Genomic DNA, 22,905 nt, shown 5'->3' on the forward strand with positions numbered 1-22,905 from the left:
TATGCATTTGTGGTATAGTTCTGTTAAATGAAAAGATTTCCATAAGATTGTTCTAATAATAGAAAGTTAGTTGTTCTCTGGAAGTGTGTTTTCGGATATGCTAACTTATCCATTAGGAAGACAAAGTCTCGTGGAATGATAAAAATCATTCGGAAGAGCGTTCTCGGATGTCTATCTTGCCTACTCAGAAGAAGTCTTCAGGAAAGTTAGTCCTCCTCCGGAAAGAAGTTTCGGATGGCTAGTTGTTCTTCCTAGAAGGGAGTCTTGGATGGTTAACTCTAGTTGTTGCTATTCCTGTCTAGGAAGCCCCTTCAACATACGCTTCAATCTTTTGTCCCAGAAGCGTATGTCTCGTACAGAAGCACTTTGCCTTGTGCTGATGTGGAGATTCTGTTACGAGGAGTTTGTTAAGTTTGTTAAGTCATAACTAACTTAACAACTTAACAGTTACAACCACCAACTTAGGATCATTATCCTAAATTTTTAAATATCACCAACACTTATTATTTTTGGCATTACGAGTTTCGAGAGGTGATTTTGAGAGAGAGAGAGAGAGAGAGAGAGAGAGAGAGAGAGAGAGAGAGAGAGAGAGAGAGAGAGAGAGAGAGAGAGAGAGAGAGAGAGAGAGAGAGATTGAGTTTGGATTTTGTATGAAGAATCTTCTCTAAGAAGAAGTTTCTTGGATAAGAGTGTGAGAGATAAACACTTTGACAGAATCTAACAAAGAATCGATCTCGACAATATTATACCATGTTTTTGCTCATTCAATAAAGATAATTTTGGTGGTGTTTCAGAACTAGAGTGGAGTCATAGATTATTTTAATTTGCAGGAGTTGAACCAATATATATCTTGGTATTGATTTTATTGTTTATTGCTTCAACTGTTTTTATTTTTAACACTCTGTTCATCCTTATTTTAGTCTTTGAGTGTTGTTTGTAAATTGTTAATCTTGTTATTGCTAACTGTTTGTTAATTAAGTTTTAATTGATTTAATTCTGTATATTAATTATAATTTTTCTAAAAGTTTCATATATTTTAATTTTATAGTTATTATGAAAAATTAATATCTATTATTTATAGTGGTGTTAAATATTATTGGTGTGTAATAACAATGTTATATTAATAATAATAATAATAAAATGATTGGTCCCCAATTAAAATATAATTTTAATTTTGAGAATAGAATTTGTGAGGTCAACTTATTACAAGTTATCATTTATATAACTTTTTTCCGCTAAAAGTATGTCAAACATTATCTTTTGATATTTACTAGAAGTAAAATACGAATTAGTAACAATCAAATTGAATATTAAAAAGTCAAATTTGGTTTATTTTAAGTTGATTTCTATCTCAATTTATAATTTTTTTACATTATTTTGTAATAATTATTTACTTTCAATTGGAATATCTCTATTTCAATTTTTTTTTTTTTTTTTTTTTGAGATAAAATAATGGTGACATTTTATTAGCGAGTTGCATCAACCAATACAATATTCAAAAGATCCACCGGAGCATTTCTTTCAGTGAATATACGAACTGAATGAAAATAAGAGCTACGAGCCATATAATGTGCAGCCTTGTTAGCAGAACGTTTAACAAATTGAATCTGAACAGATTTTAATGAATCAAGCAACTCCTTACACTCTTGAATCACCACTCCAAATGGAGAACACAAAAAAACCAAAGAATATAAGGCTTGGACAGCAAGAAGGCAATAGGTTTCCCGCTGCACTTTATTCCACTGCTTGTCTTTGATCCAACTAAGAGTCTTTTTAATGCCTATCGCCTCCAAATTTTGAAAGTAGCTTTCTAACAATTTTTTTAAGGAAAGATCCAACAAGTTAAAAGTCTATAAAATCTACTAAATTAATTAATTTTCAACCAATTTAAAAGTGTCACATCATTAGCTCAAAACAATCTACCAAAAATATCACTAAATCTTATTTGAATAAATTTTAATTTTTTACTTATGGCTAGCTATAAAAGTATAAATTAAGTAAAAATTTTAATTTATTATTTATCTTTAAATAACTATTATATAAAAGGTTTCCTTTTTCAAACATTCAAACATCATTCAAAAAAAAAAATTGTGAGTAAACTATAAATTGTGTAAACTACTTTAATTGTAGAAATAATTTTTTAAAAATTATTTTAGATTTTGTATTTTTTTTTAAATTGTAAAAAAAAATATTACCCAAATAAAATGGTATTTATTATGTATAGCATTAGCAAGCACACTGGTTAATAAGAGATAAAGCCAAACCATGTCGGTATTCACACAAAACCACATAGACAAAGACAAGTCATCACAATTCACAACTCTAATTATTTTCTTTTTCATTTTTAAACAAAAATAATAAATTCAACTATAGTTGACTTTTTTTTTTAGCTTAACTCACTCTCTTTCTTCTTATGTTATTTTATTCATTATAAAAACCAAAGCCCACCATCTTTTTCTACTAACCTATTCACATTTCACACCAACCAAAACAATTATAACATTTAAAACCCTTTTTCTTCTCAGATCCAAAAAAATAAAAATCTCTTCTTTTCAATTTCATCCAAAACCAAAACTATGGTCTCAAAAACACTTCTTATTATTATTACTACACTCTTTCTGGGTTTTTCTTCTCATATATTGCTCTTCTCAGATTCAATTCCAATCACAAGTAAGTACTAATAATATTTTTTTATTTATTTTTATTAATTTTTACAAATACCCTTTTCAATTTTCACTTCATTTATTTTAATATAATTTTTTTTCTTGGTATTTATAGGGAGTCTCTCTTTAAATAAATTTACAAATTTGGGTGAACACAAAGTACCAATGGAAAAGGTACTATTCTTTCTCTAAATTATTTGGTTAATTAATTGTAATTTTTGTATTGATATGAATTTTTTGAAATATGCAGAATTTGTTGGGAGAGGAAGTGTTTGGTTTGGAAGAAAATGAAGGAAAATTTTTGATACAAGAAGGTAGGATGGATTTGGAAACTACTCTTGATTATCCAGGAACTGGAGCCAACAAAAATCATGATCCAAAACCACCTGGAACTGCTTAAATAATATATTGTCGTTTTGGGCTTTTTGTGTCGTTTTTTCATATATCTGTTTTTTTATTCTACTAGTGGGTTAGTATTGTAAAAAAATAATAATGATAGTAATAATATGTTTTTATTTTTAGTTAAAATCCATTTACTGAATTTTTTTTTGTATATAAATTTTTTTATTTGTTTAAACTCATCTCTTCTTCTCATAATGGACTGGCTTCTATAATTATTATGATTTTTTTTACTTTTTTTTTTTTTTATATATATACTATGGGCCATCTAATAATACTAGCTAGTTGCTACAAGGTTTTAAATTCATTTTTAGTGAAAAAGTTGATTTTTTTTTAAGAAAAGATGGAAAAAGTTGAAAACTTTTCAAAACAAAATGCAAACTCTATTTGATAATTGATTTAATTAGGAGTGGAAAAAAATATATAGCATACTACTCAAATAAATTTACATTAGAAATATGTGTATTTGTATCTAATTATAGTTAAAAAAAAAAAAAAATACAGATATGTATTTCCATTAACTCCAACTAGGAGAACACTTTTTTCAAAAAAAAAAATAAAAAAATTAGGACAGAATCTAATATTTTTGTAGACCTATCTAATTTAATGTATGAGTAATGATATCTACACACATAATTTATACCAAAACTTGACACACATGTTTATATCAAGTAATTTTAATTAATTATTTTTATTTAAAATGAGTTCACCTATCAAAAATAATTTAATGCACAAGTGTGTGTCATATTTATATATACATTCTAATTAACTCCCTCATTCAATTCAAATCTAATCCAATTATTATTGGATTGGATAATTTATTTTCATTGAATGCATCATTTATTTATTTAATTGTTACATAAGTATTTATTTTTCTAGTATTTTCAAAAAAATACAAATTTTAACTAATTTTTATGTGTATTTTAATAATAAAAATATTAATTACTTAATTCAAAATAATATAAATAATTTTTCTCAAAAAAAAAAAAAAATACAAACAAAAACACTAATTAATTTAAAAGATTACAGCACAATGCCAATTTAAATAATTAATAATTATAATTTTACAACTCTAATTGGATTACAATTTTTTTTTTTTTAAGAAAACGAACAAATTCCATTAGAATGCACCAAATTTAAAAAAAAAATCGAAATTTAAAAGATATGCAAAATTAGATAATTAAATTTATAAGTCTGTCTACTAAACACAAGTCTCATCTAAATTTAGAGCTCGTTTTGCTAAAAAAATAAACAAAAAAAAATTCATAAAACGATTACAATAAATCAAGAACATGCTATTAAAAGACTTAATTGGATAACAAATTTTTAGCTAAATAAATAAATTTTTTACAATATATATTTTCTTAAAAGGTATTTTTTTATAGGGTAAATACCATTTTGGACCCTGTGTTTTACAAAAGTTACCAATTAGACCCTCTGTTTTGTTAAATGACAAAATGGACCCTGTATTTTCTAAAATGGTACAAATAGGACCCTGAACTTAATTTTTGACAACTTTTTTTTTTAATATAACCAACTTGAAAATACGAACAGATACAGAAAATGTAAATAGTTTTGTCATAACACTTTTAGATCGAATTATTATTAAATTTTATTTTGACAAAAAATCAGTTCAGGGTCCTATTTTTACCATTTTAAAAAATACAAGGTATTTTTTATCATTTAACAAAACAGAGAGTCCAATCGGTAACTTTTACAAAATACAAGGTCCAAAATGGTATTTACCCTTTTTTATATAATATATATTAACAATTCATCTATTAGATTCCATTCCCATGCACACGGCACACGTGTGGAAATTAAGTAGGACACGTGTGGGACACTCCAAAACGATAATAATCTAAGAAAGAACAGAGTGATAGAACAGAATAGATGGCGTCCTCCGAGTCTGACTCGCCAACTCGGAGCCCCCAACTCAGAAAAGACGTCATCACAAATCGCTGGGTCATTTTCTCACCCGCCAGAGCCAAACGACCCTCCGATTTCAAATCCAAATCTCCTGCAAACCCTAACCCTAACCCCAACAACCACCAATGCCCCTTCTGCATCGGCCACGAGCACCAGTGTGCTCCCGAGATCTTCCGTCTTCCGCCCCACGACCCGGATTGGAAGATTCGGGTTATCGAGAATCTGTACCCTGCCATCACCAGAGGAGTTCCTGATCATGATGATGATCATCATTCCTTGGCTCAGGCATTGGACGGGGTTGGGTTCCACGACGTGGTGATTGAGTCGCCGGTGCATTCTGTTCAGCTCGGCGATTTGTCTCCGTTGGAGATCGGTCAAGTTATTCTTGCTTATAAGATTAGGATACAGCAAATTGCGAGCTGTGAATCGATCAAATATGTTCAGGTTCAGATATTCATCCCTGAATGTGATGTGTTCTGTGTTCGATTATATGTGCTATAAACTTAGACTTATTAAGCTTAGATTTACTGATAAGACTAAATTCAAAGGGATTTGTCTCTAGATGTTTGTACAAGTTTACAGATAAAATTAGATGAATTTAGATTATATACGATCAAAACTAAGTTAGAGCTTGTACTAGTATTGCAAATAACTTTGATAATTACTTAATTATGATGCTAACAGTCATTATTTAAGCAATGCTAAGAGGCACTTTTGGTATTCAGCAACTGAAGTAGTTGGTTTCTCTCAAATGTGATGAATTGAAATCTTCTGTCCCTAATTTTCTATCCCAGCATGTACCACTTAATGCTTGAATGTCACATTATATTATTTGTATTAATTAAGTTTCTATTAATGTTTAAAGCTAAAAATAGAATAATTTAGCATATTATATTACAAGGGGACATGCTGGGTACAGATAGAGAAATTAGGAAAAGGTGGTTTTTCTTTGTCATATTGGTGTGGTGTTGAGTACCACAAGTGCTTCTTTGCATTATTCTTTATATTTGGTCACAAATGTAGAAGCTTGGACTTTGCATTATTCTTTTACTTGGACACCTTCTCTGCTAACTGCTAAGCCAATTGTTTTAGTAAGTAGTTGTATCAGTAGTAAGAATGAGCTCTATTGGTTGTAACATGTATATTGCTTAGCAACGTCTATGGTTAATTTTTTTCTTTTTATTATTATAGATGAAAATGAACATTTAAAAAGGTTCAAAAATATTATTTAGGATGATGAGTTTGCTTTGAACTTTTTGTATCAGAAGCATGTAATAATAGCCATGAAATTATAACATTTTTGAGTGAGTACAAGCTCTTTGGTTAGTTAGTGGTCTCTATTATAGCTTTTTACATTTTTTTTGTTCACTAGTTGAAGACAAGACACCAACTTTTTATTCTTTATTTGAAATTCAAGTATGGCCTGGGGAAAGGTTTTATTTATGAAATGAACATTTTGGGGATAAGTACCTTTTGATGAATACTGGTGGAGTTGACAATACTTTCATTCTTTTCTATTATACATAATGTCTTGAGTGTATAATATCGAAAGTAGTAGAACTAAACTGAGCTTGTACAAATGAATGCATGTTTGGTGGTCTAACATTAAAGCCATCTTTATTGTTTGTAGCTTCATGGTTGTCCTCGTGTAAATGCTAAACCAAGTTTTCAGTTCTAACAGTACTTCTGAATTTTGTGAATATGGAGCATTTTTTCTTTCTTCAAAGACAAAATCGTTTGTGTGATAGTATAAGTTGACATTGCTTTTATGCTTTCTAAAGGTTTTCAAGAATCATGGTGCTTCAGCAGGAGCATCGATGAGTCACTCTCATAGCCAGATGCTGGCACTGCCAATTGTTCCTCCTGCCGTTTCCACTCGAGTCGAAAGCATGAAGGAGTATTTCAATCAGACAGGAAAATGCGGGATTTGTGAAGTCAACGGACAGGATCTTTTGGTTGACGCTTCAACCCATTTTTTATCGGTTGTTCCTTATGCTGCCACATTTCCTTTTGAGATATGGATTATTCCTCGTGATCACTCTCCTCATTTTCATGAAATAAATGATGAGAAGGTATTACCACTGCTCCATAGATCTACTTCCATATAAACTAGTTTCAAGCATAGGTGATTTTAAGCATTTTATATGAATGTGGAAGTAAAAGCATTTTGGAAAAGTATATTTTATTTGGTTCCATATTCAAAAACCACCACTATACATAGTTATCAAAATGCTTTTATTAAAATATAATGTTGAAAATGGGATTATAACAAAATTGACTCATGAAATCATTCTCTGAAAAATCAATGAAGTTTAGAAGCTCTAAACATTCCTCCATGGTGTTCACTTTTCAGGCTCTTGACCTTGGTGGGCTACTGAAACTCATGCTCAGGAAACTTTCATTGCAGTTGGACAATCCTCCATTCAATCTTATGATTCAGACATCCCCACTTCAGATTAATGTTTCAGATACTTCTCATTCTCACTGGTTTTTACAGATAGTACCGCAATTAACTGGCGTGGGAGGGTTCGAAATCGGAAGTGGTTGCTACATTAATTTTGTCTTCCCTGAGGATGCTGCAAAAGTTCTAAGGGAAGTAAATGTTCCTGAATAGAAAATTAGAAATAGCTTACAAATAATTCAAAGAAAAAAAATCTAATTTTGTTGATTTATGCCAAATTTCTTTTAAACACCATGATCGGATGAACTAGGCATAACAGGGTGTGAATGTAGATAATTTTTTTAGGATAAAATGGTTACTTATTTATGTAATTTATTTTCAAAATTTCTTAAAAAACTCAAAAGAATAAAATAATTGTGGAGTTAAGTTCACTTGTGTTTCTATTTTCTTTTTCTTTTTTTAATGATTCTTTCTGTTTTGGTTAAAATAGTTTAGTCAGGAGTGTTGAAGATTAATTTGAAAGTTAAATTATTGACTAAACTATATACAATTACTTTACCTTAATCAAACTTCGTAGCAAATGCTTGGATTCACTTCCGGCCTTCGATTAATAATTTGAAATTTTTGTAGTGAAATTTTTGTTTTGTTTTGTTTTTTTGTTTTTTTGTTTTTTTTTTAGTTTTATGTTTGTCAAATCTTTTTTCACTAGTTTTGATTTTGAAAACAAGAAACAAATTTTGAAAATGAGGAGAGCTTAATGTGATAAGCATTCCTACAATTTACCCATCGTGTCGTTTTATAATTGGTTAGCGATTTTTTATAATATTATAAGTGGAACTCGATAGCATTTCTCTAATATTATGAGAAAACAGTGAACAGAGACCTAAATAGTTGAATTGCCCAACTCACAATTCCATGAAGAATTAGGGAGTGGTTTTTGGGAATGAGAATGTAAAAAAGAACTTATGTTTTGTGTGATTTTAGCAGAATATTTATAATTGTGTAGTTCTTATTTTTTTAATTTATTTTTTGGTTTTTGGGAATGAGAATGTAAAAAGAACTTATATTTTGTGTTATTTTAGCAGAAGTTTTAAACATAATTGACTTTGAGATTTTCTCAAACAATTTCTTGGTTTAAAGTTAATTCATGAATAAATTACTATAATTCGAGAGTTTTGGTGAAAATAATTACATAAACAGTTCTCTAGCAATAAAATTCTGACCGTATATCTATAATTCCATAGTTAATGTTTCAATGCTTAAGATTATTATATTAAATTACAGCTTGCATAAATTAGTTAAATAAACTATCCTACTGTAATTAATAATTATGGTGTGACTTGTGACCACAACACTAAATTATCTCAAAAAATGCAACCTAATGGAAAGTTTGTAATTATTTTCATAATTCATAGATTTTTTTAAAAGAAAATAATAATTCAGAATACAAAATCTAACCATGTCAGCCATAGAATAATATTATATATAAAAATAGAATTAGTTCATATATTATTAATTTTTGTTCTTATTACAGTTTAAGTTGCTTGGATGTAAGTTGTTATGTGAATTTTTGAAAATAATTATTTTGAAGTATAAAAATTGAAAAAAAAATAAAAATATATAAATAATAATTGAATAAATATAAAAATAATAATAATAATTAAGTGAAAAACCCTAACCTAAAAGTAGCAGCTTCAGTCATTTTCAAAAATGAAATAAAAAAAATAACTCCCCGCGACACTTTCGACATTTTCTCTCTCGGCAACGGCAACGGCAACGGCAACGGCAACGGCGACGACAATCAGAGCCCGCCTACAACGTAGATAAGCTTGTCCTTTCCTCCCAACGCCGCACGGCGACGGCGATAGAAGTCCAGCTCAGCCCAGCAAAAAAAGAAGAATGCTTAGAAGAAGACTCTGTTCAATACTTTCGAGCTCAATCTTAAGCTCATCCTCAGTCCGTACCCAATCCATTCCAATACCCCCTACAGTTGGATTCCAGCAAATCGTAGAACAGTGCTCCCACCCTTGTTTTAGGAGGAGTAATGAAGGGTTTGGTGGTTTCGGAGGTCTAAGAGCGTACAGTCTCTTGAGCCTGAACGATCTGAGGGGAAATGTCCCGAGGAAGCAGAAGACTCGAAAGGGGCGTGGGATTGGGTCTGGGAAGGGGAAGACTGCTGGGAGAGGTCATAAAGGTCAGAAGGCTAGAGGGTCTGGTAAGTTAGGGTTTGAAGGAGGTCAGACACCTTTACGACGTCGTTTGCCCAAACGTGGTTTTACAAACCCCTTTAGCCTTACTTTTCAGGTACTTGATTGATTGAAATTATTCAACTTTTTTGTAAGCCTTTGTATGAAAGAATGAACAATTGGAATTTTAGTGATAATCTAAGACTTGGGGTTGAATTTTAGTAACAATTGTGAATAATTTGATGATGGTGTTGTGTTCTTGTGAATTAAATTATTCAACTTTTTGTAAGAACAATTGTGAACTAGTGACCCGAGGAAGGTGTGGAATTGATAATCTAAGAATTGGGGTTCAATTTTAGTAACAAGAAGTTATTTTTTTAGGACAATGTGATTGATTAATTGATTGAAATTATTGAACTTTTTTTGTAAGCCTTTGTATGAAAGAAAGAACAATTGGAATTTTAGTGACAATCTAAGGGGGTTGAATTTTGGTAACAATTGTGAAGGATTTTGTGATGGTGTTGTGGTCTTTGTGAATTAAATTATTTAACTTCTTGTAAGAAGAGCAAATCCTAATTGGGGAGATTAGATTCATTCCAAATTCTTTAATTCGGAATGAAAGGATTTATTTTGACTGTTAAGAGAGTAGGTAAACCGTTCTTTGATTGTGCACTAGTGTCCTGAGGAAGGTGTGGGATTTTATTGATAATCTAAGAGTTGGGTTGAATTTAAGTAACAATTATGAACAATTTGATGATGGTGTTGTGTTCTTGTGAATTAAATTATTCAACTTTTTGTAAGAAGAATAAGTGTGAACTAGTGTCACGGGGAAGGTGTGGAATTTTAGTGAATGAAGATTAAACCACCTTATTATATATAGGATATCAAATTTATGACTTAGTGATAATCTAAGACTTGGGTTAACCTGTTTTCATGCTTTTTTTTCTTTTTGAAACTACTGCAGTTTTGTCATTGAAACCTTAAAAATTGTTTATAATTCACTGTTGTATGATTTGAATGAGATGAAGCATATTTTGATGGTTTGGATTCCAAGTTTCTTTTTTTTTTTTTCTGTTTTACAACCTGTGTGAAAGGACTTTGTTCTGAATTCTTTCTGCATATAATTTTTCTTTTTGTTCATTTTATTAAAAAAAAAATAGATACTTTTGGAGAAAATAGATACATTTGTAGCCTTATGTATCAGACTTCTTTCTATTTTATCTATATCATCTATATGTCTCATTTATGTGATGAGTAAATATCTTTTGGCTAATCTTCTGATAATTATACCATACGATTGTTGATGACAGCCTGTAGGGTTAGGAAAGATTGCGAAACTTATCAATGAAGGGAAGATTGATTCTCACGAGTTGATTACGATGAAAACTCTTAAGGTCTAGTAAATTCCTTCTGTAGCTTGTGACATTGGAGCATTTTTCCTTATTCAGCATTAGCTTATTCTGGTAATCATTGTTAATGTAGGATACAGGGGCAATAGGGAAACAAATACAAGATGGAGTAAGATTGATGGGTCGCGGGTCTGACCAGATCAAGTGGCCTATTCATCTCGAGGTAAATACTGTTATTTCTTTTATCTTGTGAATCACCATTTGTATATTTTGTCACCTCCTTATTGTTTCTTGAATGGAATTATTTGCTGTTCTTTGTATCTCATATGAATAGATTACTGACTTTTGAAACCTCCATGACATTAAGTCTAACTCAGTACGAGTCTGGGATTTTATTGTTTTCCTTCGTTCGTGTTTCTAAGGTTTTATATCAAAGCCAATCCCAAGTTTATTGTTACAAAATTATCAAGTATTTAAGTTATATTTTATGAAAACAAAGTTGGGACTTACTAAGGAAGTATACAGGTATCAAGGGTCACTGTTAGGGCAAAGGAAGCTGTGGAAGCTGCAGGTGGAACTGTTAGAAGAGTTTACTACAACAAGTTAGGTTTCCGGGCTTTGCTTAAGCCCGAGTGGTTTGAAAAGAAAGGCAGGCTATTACCAAAAGCAGCTAGACCTCCTCCAAAACAGAAGGATAAAGTGGATAGCATTGGCCGCCTACCCGCTCCTACCAAACCTATTCCATTTTCGGTTGAAGTGGAAGAGGGAACCCCTGGTGAAATATTGACCACCTAATGAACTAGGCAAAAATAAGTTTGTTCGTGTTCAGAATTTTTGTATTTCTAATATGCAGCTCATGGGCCATGTGCTTTTGCGTAGACTATTATTTTGCTTGGCTGGAGAACAAAGAGGAATTTTATCATGAGGAATATTAGTTAAAAAGGATGGAAGTTTTCTTAACAATGCTTTTGGAATTCAGATCAACTTCATTTCTGGCCTTTGTTGATCTTAATCAACCTCATTACTGTTTTATTTATTCATTTAATTTCAATAGTTTGGTATTGGAATAATCTTAAATCTCAGTATCTTTAGAATTAAACCCTTGTAAACAAATTTACTTGTTTAATAAAATATGCGGTTGTAAACTACTTGCCTTCTATTATCTTTGATCTTTTTAGGGATATTTGTGGTACAAGTACCAAAGTTATTTTGAGTTTGTAAGTGGTATAGACTCAATGATTTTTTTAGCGGCTAAGTATTCAATATTAGTAAAATTATAATTTTTATCTAATTTCAGTACTAATTCTGTTAGTGTTTTAAATTTAAAACCTAATTTTGTAAATTTGTTGGAAGTAAATTTGTAAGTAATTAATATTAAATGTTTCTATGATTTAAAAGTTGAATTGAGTTTGTGAAAAAGAAATTAGATAAAAATTATAATTTTACTAATACTAAATACTATACTGCTAAAAAAAATTATTGAGTTTATACTAATTATAAAGTTAATTTTGAGTACTTATATCGCAACTCGTAAATATCTCTTTTATTACAAGAATTTCGAAATATGGAATCATTTGGGATTTGGAGTTCTTGTGTGGACCCCTAGAAAGCATTTTTGTCACAATTTGCGAGCATTGATATAGGGTATTAAGGTGATATTTTATAATTAATTAGCGACTTTTTATAATTTTTATTAAAGTAAAATAAGAGGGAGCTGGTATTAAATTTTACCAACAGTGATATTACAACTTGCAAGAGTGCTAGGCAACTCGCAAGGCGTTAATGTGGCAACTCGCTAAGCAATTATATCATTATTTTGTTTTCCACTTATGAAAAACTTGATAGAATGACCAATTTATAACATTGTGAATAGTTCAGAGATTATTTATAACAGATTAAAACATTCAAAGGGGACAATAATACATAAGTCATAGTTGGGGAGAGTAGAATTCCTAAATAACCATGAATTATTATTCCAATTTCAGAGTATTAGTAATAGGAGGGCAAATTTGGCAAAAAAGTTTTCAAAATGCCACGTAAGCACAATAATAAAGGCTTAAAGAAGAAGAAGATGAAAGTGTTGTGTGAAGCCAAAAAGAAGATATGGATTGGGTGTGAAGTGTGTGAAGCAGTAAAAGGATTAGGCTATTTGGAAAACTGAGTGAGTGAGTCATTGGCTTAACTCTCTCTTCCATGGCTTCATTCCTTTCTTTATCTCTACCCAAACTCACCACCACCAACAACAACAACTTCATAATAAAAGCTACAACATCCACAACTACTACTCCCACAGACACCCTTAATGAGAAATTCAGCAGAAAAGGCATCAAGTTCACAGAAAACGACAACAAAATCCCTGTCGTTGAGTTAACAGTCAGAAATGGTAGCTCAGTGAGTCTTCAAATACCTGAAGCTCATGTCACTTCATACAAGCCTAAGGTGTATTGGAAAGATGATGGTTTTGAAGAGGTTTTGTACACTCATACCACTCCTACTAAAAAAACCAAAGGAGGCATTGCTTTAATTCTTAATGAAGTCTCTAATCCTCCTCTTAATAAGCCCACTAATATCTCTACTAGATTCTCTACTACTCCTAAGGCCGCCCCCGCCACATCATCACTCCTCGCTAACTCCCAATGGAGTGTCAAAAACGTCGATTCAGATGCTATCGACGCTCTTCAGGTACATAACTAGATGTTGTTAGAGTGTCTCACATTGAAATAAACTTACTTATATGACTTTATTAATTTACTTAGTTTTGAGTTATAATGATCATAATCAAAGTTTCTTAAATTATAGCCTCGAATAAATATTTGGGTAAAAATAACAAATTGTAAAATGCATGAACTAGCAAATCTATAATCTTCTAAATTCAACATATTTATCAAACCTTTCTTAACAAATAAACCCTATATATCAATTTTTTTGTTTGATTATTATTAAATTCTAACATATTTAAATATTCACAATGTATTCTAAATCGGGATAATCACACAAAATAGTGAAATACTATTTTTTGTTAAAAAAATTACAATTTTACGTTCAATTTTTTTTTATATATTTTTACAGTATTTTATAAAAATAACACGAAAACAACAAGAACTACATAAAAGTAATATGAAAATAACATCCAAACAACAATAAAAAAATAAAAAAATAAAATACAAATAACAACAAATTTACAAGAGTACAACATAAAAATATTGTACTTTCTGTAAATAAAATTATAAAAATCGTAAAAATATTTAAAATTCCGTACAACCATATTTTTGTAATTTTATTGTTGTTTTTGTGTATTTACAAAATAATCCCTTCTAAATTTAACATATTTATCAAACCATTTTTCTTAACAAATAAATTCTAAAAATCATTTGTTTTGTGTGTGATTATTATTATTATGTATATAGGTGGAATTGAGCAGCAGTAGTGGAAGTTTGGACATAACATATGTGGTGACACTATATCCACTAAGCCTAGCCACAGCAGTGATAGTGAAAAACAATGGTCCAAAGCCAATTACAATGACTAATGCCATACTTAGTCATTTTAAGTTCAAAAAAAGAAACAAGGCTGCCATTCAAGGCTTAAGAACATGTTCTTACTCCACTCATCCTCCTTTGTCTTCCCCTTTCGAGCTCTTGTCTCCTGCCGAGGCCATGAAGCCCGACGACTCTTCTGATTGGTTTTCTGAGCCTGACCCTAAACCCGGAGTTTGGACTCAACAAGATGTTCCTTTTACCATTTTGAAAAATAGACTTAGTAGAGTCTATGCAGCTCATCCTGAAGAGAGGAAGAAAGTTTTTTATAACACTCCTCCTTCGAAGTATGAAATACTTGATCAGGTAAAATATTAGAGTTTTATCAACATGTACAAAAGTGTGTTTATACCTATGAGACATTAATTGCCCTTGTTTAAAAATGTTTGGCAAAGTTAATGATATATGCACCAAAATATTACAGTCAGTCTGATATGATAGTATTTTTCAGCTATTGTCATAATTATTGTGTTGATATTTTTTTTGTAGGGAAAAGAGTTGTTTTATAGAATCATAAGGATGGGATTTGAGGACATATACGTGTCAAGCCCCGGTTCGTTCCATGAAAAATATGGGAAAGAGTATTTTGCATGCACTGGACCTGCTTCTATTCTAGTACCTGTAATTGTTAAACCTGGTGAAGATTGGAGAGGAGCTCAGGTCATTGAGCATGATAATTTGTAATTACATTTCAAATTTTTACATATAATAAGTTTTGTTTATATGAAAATATTGATTGTTCATATGATGACCTCTTCAACTTTTGCAACTCTTCTTGCACATTGTCCATAATCACTAGTATAAAACTCTACATAGCACTCTAATAATTATGAGATAAATTGTCTCAAATTTTCATATTTAACAGTGAGAAGAGAACAAAAAAGATTGTTTATCTTGCTAGCAATCTTCAAGACTGATTCTCTTGATTGCTCTAGATACAACTATAAGATTTAAAGCCATGCTGACTAAGGTTATTTTCAATACTGATTTTGATAGATTGTTGATGAGTCTTACCTTCATTTATGCCCCCATTTTGAGCTTAATGTATTGTATAAAAAAAAAGTCTCCCATCTGACCGAATGAGAAAGAGTTCTTTATGCGAGAACCTTCGATTGGTGGAAGCCAATCTATGAAGATTCTCACTTTTTCATACGAGCAATTCCCCTCTAATGGGGTGTTTGTTATGCGGGGTTGGGTTCATTTTAGTCAAGGATTTATGTTTGTGTCACTTTTGTTTTTGGGATAATCTCAAACTCTTTAAACACTAATGGAACTGCAAAGAATGAATATAACAGTAAAATGAGAATCAAATCCATCATAGCAAAGATAGCTACCAATAAACTTTCTGATTAATAATTTAAATAGAAGTGTCTTAAAGATACAAAGACCTTTTTCTTAATCCTAAACTAAAAATCTTGAGAGAGATTTTTGTAATCTGGAACTTAATAATCTGCTGCTCCTAATCCTAATTAAAGAAAGTTTTACTAAGTTGGAACAAGATAATGTGCATCAAATTCATTCTGCTGCTCTCTAATCCAAACCAGCAGAACAAATAGTGCCATTAACACAATTGGTAGAGCCAAAACCAACTTTAATGATAACTTCGGGCGAGTTTTCTGAACACAGAACTGAGACTGAGTTTGAATTTGATATTCAGCTTGAAGTTGAGTTTGAGTTTCAGCTACAGCTTCAACTTGAGGTTGAGTTCCAGCTAGAGCTGGAGCTTGATTTTCGGTCTTGTAATCCTGAGATAACTTATCAGATTCTTGCTCTGCAACATTAGCAACAATGTAATCAGTTGATGACACTGATTCAGTGTCCCCTTGTAAGTCCTCACCATTTCCTATATGGCCATAGTTTACATCTTGTGAATGTGAAGTATGATTTTGGTCAAATCTTGAAGCTGGACTCCAATCGAAATCACTCAGAGATATACTCCTGTTTCTGAGCCTTCTTATGGCTTGTTTATCACAACAATCTGAGTTCATGTGATCAGGATCTTGAAGAGATTGAACAAGCTTCCTTGGAGTTTGTAAGATCATGCTGTCAACATTAATCGAATTGTGTGACCTCTGAAGACAAAAAGAGAACACAAAAATGCCAACTTTGTTAGTGATACCTTAATTAAAACTAGAGGTGAAACTGAAAATTGAAAAAACAATGCAAGTGAAACTTACTAGGGGACTGTTTGTTGTGCTTCTTGATATTCCAATTCGCGAATTTCTCTGCATGAAACCAGCAAACTCATCTGAATCTCCATTGTTACCACAGCCATGATCGGTACAATGCTCAGACAATGTATTTGAGATTGAGCTTTCCCTTGCAATCTGTGAAAAAAGACCATCTTTAAGAGACACATCAACTCCTCCATTTTCTAAACTCCACAATTTTCGGTTCACACTCCTACGATCATAATCAGACATCTGAGATGATTGGATTGTTGAATTCGGTGACTCAGCCCACGATTCAACAAAGGAATCAAGGGTCTGTGATTCTGGAGACTCTGATGCAGGAGATTGATCATCAGAGGTTGACAAGCTCCTTTGTTCTCTTCTACTATTTGAACCTGTGACTGAAGCAGGACTTTTCTCGAATTTCGAAGCTTTATCAGCTGAAATTCTCCTCGCAGTTTGCAAAGCTTCAAATGCTGCTCCTCTAACAAAAGCCATCTGATCAGACTGACACTTCTCCATCTCTTCGATTATCAATCCAAGCTCTGAACAGATACTCCATGGATCTAACCACCTCATCAAAAAGTTAATCATTTGAATCGCTGACAAACGCTTTTGGGAATTCGCCTCATCAACTCCTGCTTTCAATATCTGTAATCCAGCATGTATTAATAGTCTAGCATAAGGTTCAACAACAGCAGCATTGCGTTTCGCTAAAGTCATAACCAAACCCATGTGAGCATTTGTCTGAGTAGACTTGTCCTCCAAAGCCCCCGAAACAACCTGACAAACCTTGTTAACCATTTCATTAGAAGCAAACCGCCAATTATCAGAATCCACAAGAGCTTTCAAGCAAAGGGCAGCTCCAGAAGTGAGACTCTCTCGAGCTCCCAAAAGGGCATCCGAAAGAGGCTTGCAAAGCGAATGAATAATGCGCCTCTTCTTGTCCTCAGGAGTGGTTGGATCAATTCCATATCGAGCAATAGCTGGAACCACCTTAGAGCATGCTTGTTGGAGAGGAAAAGACCCTGCACTTGAAGTCAAGGTCTTGATAATGGTAGCCATAATGCTGTCAATCAAAGGAACTATTTTGACACCATGAACCCGAGCAAGAACTTCATACAATGAAATCGTGCATTCACCAGACAAACCGATTTCTTTAGTTTGAGAAACTTGTGCAAGGAACAATGGAATTGCCTTTGAATCCAAATCTTTCACATAAGTTTTGAGGGCTTTCATTGCTGATCTACGACTATCAGCATCTTTATCAAGATTTGCCAACTCTCTCTTTAGAATTGGACTTAAACTCCTTCCCATTGTTAACCTGAACAGCCCCAAGAAAATGGTTTAGTCAAAAAACTTGAGATCTAATTCATTTACAAATAAAGCAATTTATTTCTTTGTCATCTTCAAAAGCTGAAACAAACTTTTAATAGAGCTATTCAGCATTTTGAAAAGAAAAGAAAAATCAAATATAGAACACATTTTGAATGATTATGCTTAGAAAGTACCAAAAAAAATCAGATTTTGGACAAAAAATACATTTATCCTACAAATGTTATAAACTGTAAAGCCCAATGCATTTTCCCAAAAAAGAAAAAAAAACATTGTTGCATAAACCAAGATTGCTTATATCGTTAACCACATCATCAATCCAATAGATTCGGATTAAAAAAGGCAGAAAAAAAAAATTAAAAATTCAATCTTTTCATGAAAATCTCAAGCGAAATTTATAGCATTTCAACAAAAATTAGCATCTGGGTATTTTGGATCTTGGAATTAAACGACATAAAAAATGAAAACAAATAAAACCCAATAAAATAGTGATGAAGGAATTGAGCTTAAAAGATAAAAAACAAAAAAAAATACCTTCAAAGCTCTGTTTTTTACTTCAGATTCCTCTTCTTCTTCTTCTTCTTCTTCTCAAGACAGAGTAGAGAGAGAGAGAGAGAGGAGAGTGGAGGAGAGATAATATTAGAATTGAAAGGTTGCTTGGTAGGGTTTTGAGGAGAGATTTGTGAAATGGTAATAATAAATATAATAAAGGAAGGAGAGAGTGTTACAGCTTTGTCAAGTAGTGAAGTGTATTGTATTGTTTGGATAATACAAACGGTCAAACCCAAGAAAAGACTGTCATCAATTTCAAATCTTTTTTCATTATTCCACCGCTATCCCTTCCTCTCTCTCTCCTCTCTCCAAATTATTACACCATTTTTGGACCATTACACCCTTCTTCTATACTTTCTATACATATAGAAATTGGATTGGACAATACATTAAATATGAGTAAAATATTCTAATTCTATGCTCGCCCTTCATATTTCTTTGGTGTTTTTCAAAATATGAGTTGAGTTGTATTTTACTCTGTTTGTATTTGTTAGTGTTTTACTATATCTATTTTTTTATAGTTTTAATTATTTTATATAAATTTTTAATAATATTTTATAAAAATTGATATAAATTTTTTTAATTAGAATATTTATTAATAAATACGGTTAACTGATAGAAGATTCTGGTTGAGTCATATCGCTTTTTTTAAGATGTTCCACGGCTAAAGTGTGCACGAAAATTTAGCAACTACGACGTTCCCGAGATAAAACAACCTCTGTATACGATACGTTCTGTATCGAACAATATCGTTCGATTACACCTTAAATTATCACTCTGAGAAAAATCGTAAGGGAAAAAAAAAATTACCCATGCACACAAAATTGATTACCCATTGGGGCCCGTACCAAAATATCAAAATTGTGTTTCTATCCTATGTGGACTTTATTCACTCACACACTTCACTTTTCATATTTTTACACAATTTCACAAAGTTCCATCAAATACTTCAATTATTATCATTAGTATTATGAAATTATAAGGTTACTAATATATCATGCTCTTGGGCTAAACTATTTGTATTTATGTATTATGTTGTATAGAATTTGTTTAGTCATGTTTAAATTTATATTTTTTGTATCATATCAATTTATTATATTATGAAACTTTATAATTTGTTAAATAATTCAACAAATAAGATTATAATTTAATAGAATCATCACTCCTATTAAAAATTAGATCTAGAAAAAAAAACATAACTTATATTTAGATTTATATTTATATTTAGCTTTATTGTTTTTTGAATGGGCTTTAGCTATATTGAAGACCATTAAACCCAAATATATATGATTTATATTTCTCAAGAAAAAACATATGATTAGATGTTTTCGTAAAAAAGGAAAGAGATTTTATATATAATGAGAGTAATTTCTTGAGAAAACTTACTATACTAACACAAGAGTATAAAAATTAATATTTTAAAGGGATTTTTTTTTTCATCTGTGGAAATATATTCTTCAACTATAGAAATTAATTTGACTTAGTGAAAACTTTTTCCATATATATAAAAACATTAAATTGTATGAAGCCACAATACAAATACTATAGTATGTAAGGTCAAGTGTAATATCCTATTTTGGGAAGTATAATACATAATCAATTTTTATTTTTATTTTTATTTTAAAGTTGCAATATGACAAATCAGAAAATCATATAAATATTTATATCTATATATATAAATTTAAATCTCCCTCCAAATTCCAAAACCACCATTGGTGTAATCTTCAAGTTTTCTCATTTGAAAATCAAACACTCTCTCTCCTCACTATTATATATTGTGAGCTGTCTTATTAAATATATTAAGTACTGTCTTTGGACTATTATATACCTTGTATGAAATTGATATTATTCTTACAAAGAATCATGCATTTCCATATAAGTTAAAATATATGGGCCCATATTATAAAGTTTCAAAATATTTAATTCATTCATGTTAAATCTCTAAAACATACAAATTTAAATATATTTTTTGAAAATCCCTCCAAAACCAACAACATTGGAGTCAACATGATAATAATGTGATATTTATTGTGCAATGTAATATGGTTATTTCATGTGCAATCTTGGATTCAATTTATTATTATTTAATTTATTATTTTTTTGAAAAAAAAAAAACAATATATGCTCAAATAGGTAAGTTTCTACCAATATCAAGGGAGCAAAAAAAAAACAGGGCTTTCTTCGTACCAACTTTTTGATTATGCAGTTAATTATATGTCTGATTTTTTGGATGCAAATGCAAAGCAGATGGCTTTGACTCCTTCTATCCCGCGGTTGAATAGACGAGACATCCAGCTCCCTGCTGGTCAGTGGGTAGTCTATACTGATGCTGCTCTCGATTGTAAACATTTGAAGCATAGTTTTGGAGTTGTAGCCTTTGATACTACAGGATGCGTCAGAGCCGGGTTTATGGTTCCTTGTCTTGGTGTTGTTTCTCCGGAAGTTGCAGAAGCTAAAGCCATACTGGTAGCTCTCGAATGGGTCCAAGCAATCCAACTTCCTGTGTTGACTATTGCATCGGATTGTCAAAGTGTGGTTACTAAAATTTCTAGTTCTTACTGTAATAATTCTGTTCTTTGTGATGTTGTTACTGCTATTAAGAATTCATTGTTGTTCAATCCTAATCTGTCTGTGATTTATGTCCCGAGAGAATGTAACACAACAACTCATTTTCTTGCTAAGGCTGGGTTAGGATTAGACAATGAATGTATTTGGAATGGTTCTTTACCTTCCCACTTCACCTGAACATTGTATTTGCTAGGTTTTAATGAATATCAGGTTTTCTCTCAAAAAAAAAAAAAAGGGAGCAAAAAAAAAAAGTAATTTTGCAGTATAATCTATAACATGGCTTTATCTTTTAATTTAGGATTTTCAAATTTAAATTTTGACTCTTAAAATTTTCTTAATATTTTTTTTATGTTTAAGCAAAGAACAAATAAAGTTGTAAAAATTTTGTTATAAATTAAATTTTTAAAAAATGCATTATATATCAATATTGATACGTGCATTCAAAAATTACACCAAAATGCACAAAAGTAATTTTTTTTATATTAGTCATATTTGTATATCTACACCAAAATCTATATGTCCAAACTCAGAACTAAAATCTATTTCGTTGTTCCATATTTTAGTTCAGTTTGTTAAACGGTCTGGGAACCAAACGACTAATTGGTTAGCTCGTTCTTCTAGTTCATGTCCTGACCGTATTTTTAGTAGGAGGATTGTCCCTATTGGTTTGGAAACTATTTTAATAACTGTTTTGCATTAATAGAGTTGCAATCTTTGATTCAAAAAAATAAATTGATGGAGACACTTTTTTTTTTTTAAAATGGGTAAAAAGTAAACTAAATAAAGATGATTTTGTTAAGATTTGAATCCTTGATCTCTATAATATGTGTAAAATAACTTAATTATCATGTCAAAATTAATATTATATATATTTATCACTTTTAATTATAAATATATATTGTAATTAATTAAAATATAATATTAATTCTAATTTGTGAATACATATGTTATTACTAATATTATATAAATTATGTGTAATTATAGTTTTTTTAAGAAGCTTGTGGAATGATCTCTAATTGCTTTTTTTTTTTTTGGAGACTATGTTTTTAATTGTTAATTAAAAAAAATCCCAAAGTAAAATAAAATACATTTCTTTTCTTAACAAATCATTAGTCCCTTTATATATTGTTCCTAGTAACTTTTGACACATATCTTGACTTAACCAATGCATGGTTTCCATTTTCCCTTATTAAAATTAAAATAAATTATATATTTGTCTTGACTATATTCTATTGGAAACTTGGAATAATGATTGTTCTAACTTCTAATATCAATCATGATTCCTTCCAAAATAAAATAAAATAAATCCAATTATGATTATTTTCCATGTTGGGTAGAAAGGAAGCAAATTGATCAATAATTTATTATGATATATAGGAGCCTTTTATGCTTTCAGTTATTATGTATAATAAAATTAATATCTATTCTATATAAAGTGTGTCTATATAACTGAATTCTTGGTTTATGAGAAATTCGTGGGTGACTTTTATTTATATTAAAAATAAAATAATTTATTATTAAAAATAAAATGGTTTATGAGAAATTCATGGATCACTTCTTATTTATATATAATAAAATAAATCTCATTAAATCCAAAAAAAAAAAAACATCATTAAATAAAAACAAAAAAATGACTCAACATCAAATCTTCAATTACACAGCATGTAAATTACTCAACATCAAATCTTCAACTACACAATACATGTAATTACTCAAACATCACATCTTTCAATTATAAAAAAAAAAATGACTTTTTAAGAGGGAAAATATGGTTGTCTAATAGAGCTAAAACAATATGTTTCCAGTGTGAAATGAC

At 30.5% G+C, this 22,905-nt stretch overlaps 5 protein-coding genes across 5 annotated transcripts; 4 read left to right on the top strand and 1 right to left on the bottom strand.

Annotated features, from left to right (window-relative positions):
* The first annotated feature begins 2,428 nt into the window (after positions 1 to 2,428).
* On the top strand, positions 2,429 to 3,191 carry LOC115721974 (uncharacterized). Its single transcript, XM_030651094.2, has 3 exons — positions 2,429 to 2,670; positions 2,779 to 2,837; positions 2,914 to 3,191. Exons 1-3 carry the CDS (start codon positions 2,577 to 2,579, stop codon positions 3,061 to 3,063), a joined length of 303 nt encoding a protein of 100 aa, XP_030506954.1. The 5' UTR covers positions 2,429 to 2,576; the 3' UTR covers positions 3,064 to 3,191.
* Positions 3,192 to 4,919: 1,728 nt separating this feature from the next.
* LOC115723367 (ADP-glucose phosphorylase) lies at positions 4,920 to 7,823 on the top strand. Its single transcript, XM_030652825.2, has 3 exons — positions 4,920 to 5,435; positions 6,773 to 7,063; positions 7,345 to 7,823. Exons 1-3 carry the CDS (start codon positions 4,956 to 4,958, stop codon positions 7,603 to 7,605), a joined length of 1,032 nt encoding a protein of 343 aa, XP_030508685.2. The 5' UTR covers positions 4,920 to 4,955; the 3' UTR covers positions 7,606 to 7,823.
* Positions 7,824 to 9,044: 1,221 nt separating this feature from the next.
* Positions 9,045 to 12,075, top strand: LOC115723082 (uncharacterized). The gene is made up of 4 exons (XM_030652496.2): positions 9,045 to 9,696; positions 10,889 to 10,972; positions 11,061 to 11,150; positions 11,453 to 12,075. The coding sequence occupies exons 1-4, from the start codon at positions 9,292 to 9,294 to the stop codon at positions 11,720 to 11,722; spliced, it is 849 nt and encodes a 282-aa protein (XP_030508356.1). The 5' UTR covers positions 9,045 to 9,291; the 3' UTR covers positions 11,723 to 12,075.
* Positions 12,076 to 12,925: 850 nt separating this feature from the next.
* Positions 12,926 to 15,232, top strand: LOC115721865 (photosynthetic NDH subunit of subcomplex B 2, chloroplastic). The gene is made up of 3 exons (XM_030650957.2): positions 12,926 to 13,609; positions 14,335 to 14,769; positions 14,953 to 15,232. The coding sequence occupies exons 1-3, from the start codon at positions 13,121 to 13,123 to the stop codon at positions 15,145 to 15,147; spliced, it is 1,119 nt and encodes a 372-aa protein (XP_030506817.2). The 5' UTR covers positions 12,926 to 13,120; the 3' UTR covers positions 15,148 to 15,232.
* A 546-nt stretch (positions 15,233 to 15,778) lies between these two features.
* On the bottom strand, positions 15,779 to 18,991 carry LOC115723284 (protein SINE1). The gene is made up of 3 exons (XM_061104317.1): positions 18,504 to 18,991; positions 16,641 to 17,958; positions 15,779 to 16,535 (listed from the first exon to the last, which is right to left on the bottom strand). Exons 2-3 carry the CDS (start codon positions 17,949 to 17,951, stop codon positions 15,948 to 15,950), a joined length of 1,899 nt encoding a protein of 632 aa, XP_060960300.1. The 5' UTR covers positions 17,952 to 17,958; positions 18,504 to 18,991; the 3' UTR covers positions 15,779 to 15,947.
* Positions 18,992 to 22,905: the final 3,914 nt, after the last annotated feature.

Source organism: Cannabis sativa, chromosome 9 (genome assembly GCF_029168945.1).
Source record: "Cannabis sativa cultivar Pink pepper isolate KNU-18-1 chromosome 9, ASM2916894v1, whole genome shotgun sequence".
Lineage (NCBI taxonomy): Eukaryota > Viridiplantae > Streptophyta > Magnoliopsida > Rosales > Cannabaceae > Cannabis > Cannabis sativa.

Coding starts and splice junctions, on each gene's coding strand:
- LOC115721974 (XM_030651094.2), top strand. CDS start 2,577: ATGGTCTCAAAAACACTTCTTATTATTATTACTACACTCTTTCTGGGT. Junction 2,671..2,778: donor AGATTCAATTCCAATCACAA/GTAAGTACTAAT, acceptor TGGTATTTATAG/GGAGTCTCTCTTTAAATAAA. Junction 2,838..2,913: donor ACAAAGTACCAATGGAAAAG/GTACTATTCTTT, acceptor TGAAATATGCAG/AATTTGTTGGGAGAGGAAGT.
- LOC115723367 (XM_030652825.2), top strand. CDS start 4,956: ATGGCGTCCTCCGAGTCTGACTCGCCAACTCGGAGCCCCCAACTCAGA. Junction 5,436..6,772: donor AATCGATCAAATATGTTCAG/GTTCAGATATTC, acceptor TGCTTTCTAAAG/GTTTTCAAGAATCATGGTGC. Junction 7,064..7,344: donor ATGAAATAAATGATGAGAAG/GTATTACCACTG, acceptor TTCACTTTTCAG/GCTCTTGACCTTGGTGGGCT.
- LOC115723082 (XM_030652496.2), top strand. CDS start 9,292: ATGCTTAGAAGAAGACTCTGTTCAATACTTTCGAGCTCAATCTTAAGC. Junction 9,697..10,888: donor CCTTTAGCCTTACTTTTCAG/GTACTTGATTGA, acceptor TGTTGATGACAG/CCTGTAGGGTTAGGAAAGAT. Junction 10,973..11,060: donor TTACGATGAAAACTCTTAAG/GTCTAGTAAATT, acceptor TTGTTAATGTAG/GATACAGGGGCAATAGGGAA.
- LOC115721865 (XM_030650957.2), top strand. CDS start 13,121: ATGGCTTCATTCCTTTCTTTATCTCTACCCAAACTCACCACCACCAAC. Junction 13,610..14,334: donor ATGCTATCGACGCTCTTCAG/GTACATAACTAG, acceptor TTATGTATATAG/GTGGAATTGAGCAGCAGTAG. Junction 14,770..14,952: donor AGTATGAAATACTTGATCAG/GTAAAATATTAG, acceptor TTTTTTTTGTAG/GGAAAAGAGTTGTTTTATAG.
- LOC115723284 (XM_061104317.1), bottom strand. CDS start 17,951: ATGGGAAGGAGTTTAAGTCCAATTCTAAAGAGAGAGTTGGCAAATCTT. Junction 16,536..16,640: donor GCACAACAAACAGTCCCCTA/GTAAGTTTCACT, acceptor TTTTGTCTTCAG/AGGTCACACAATTCGATTAA.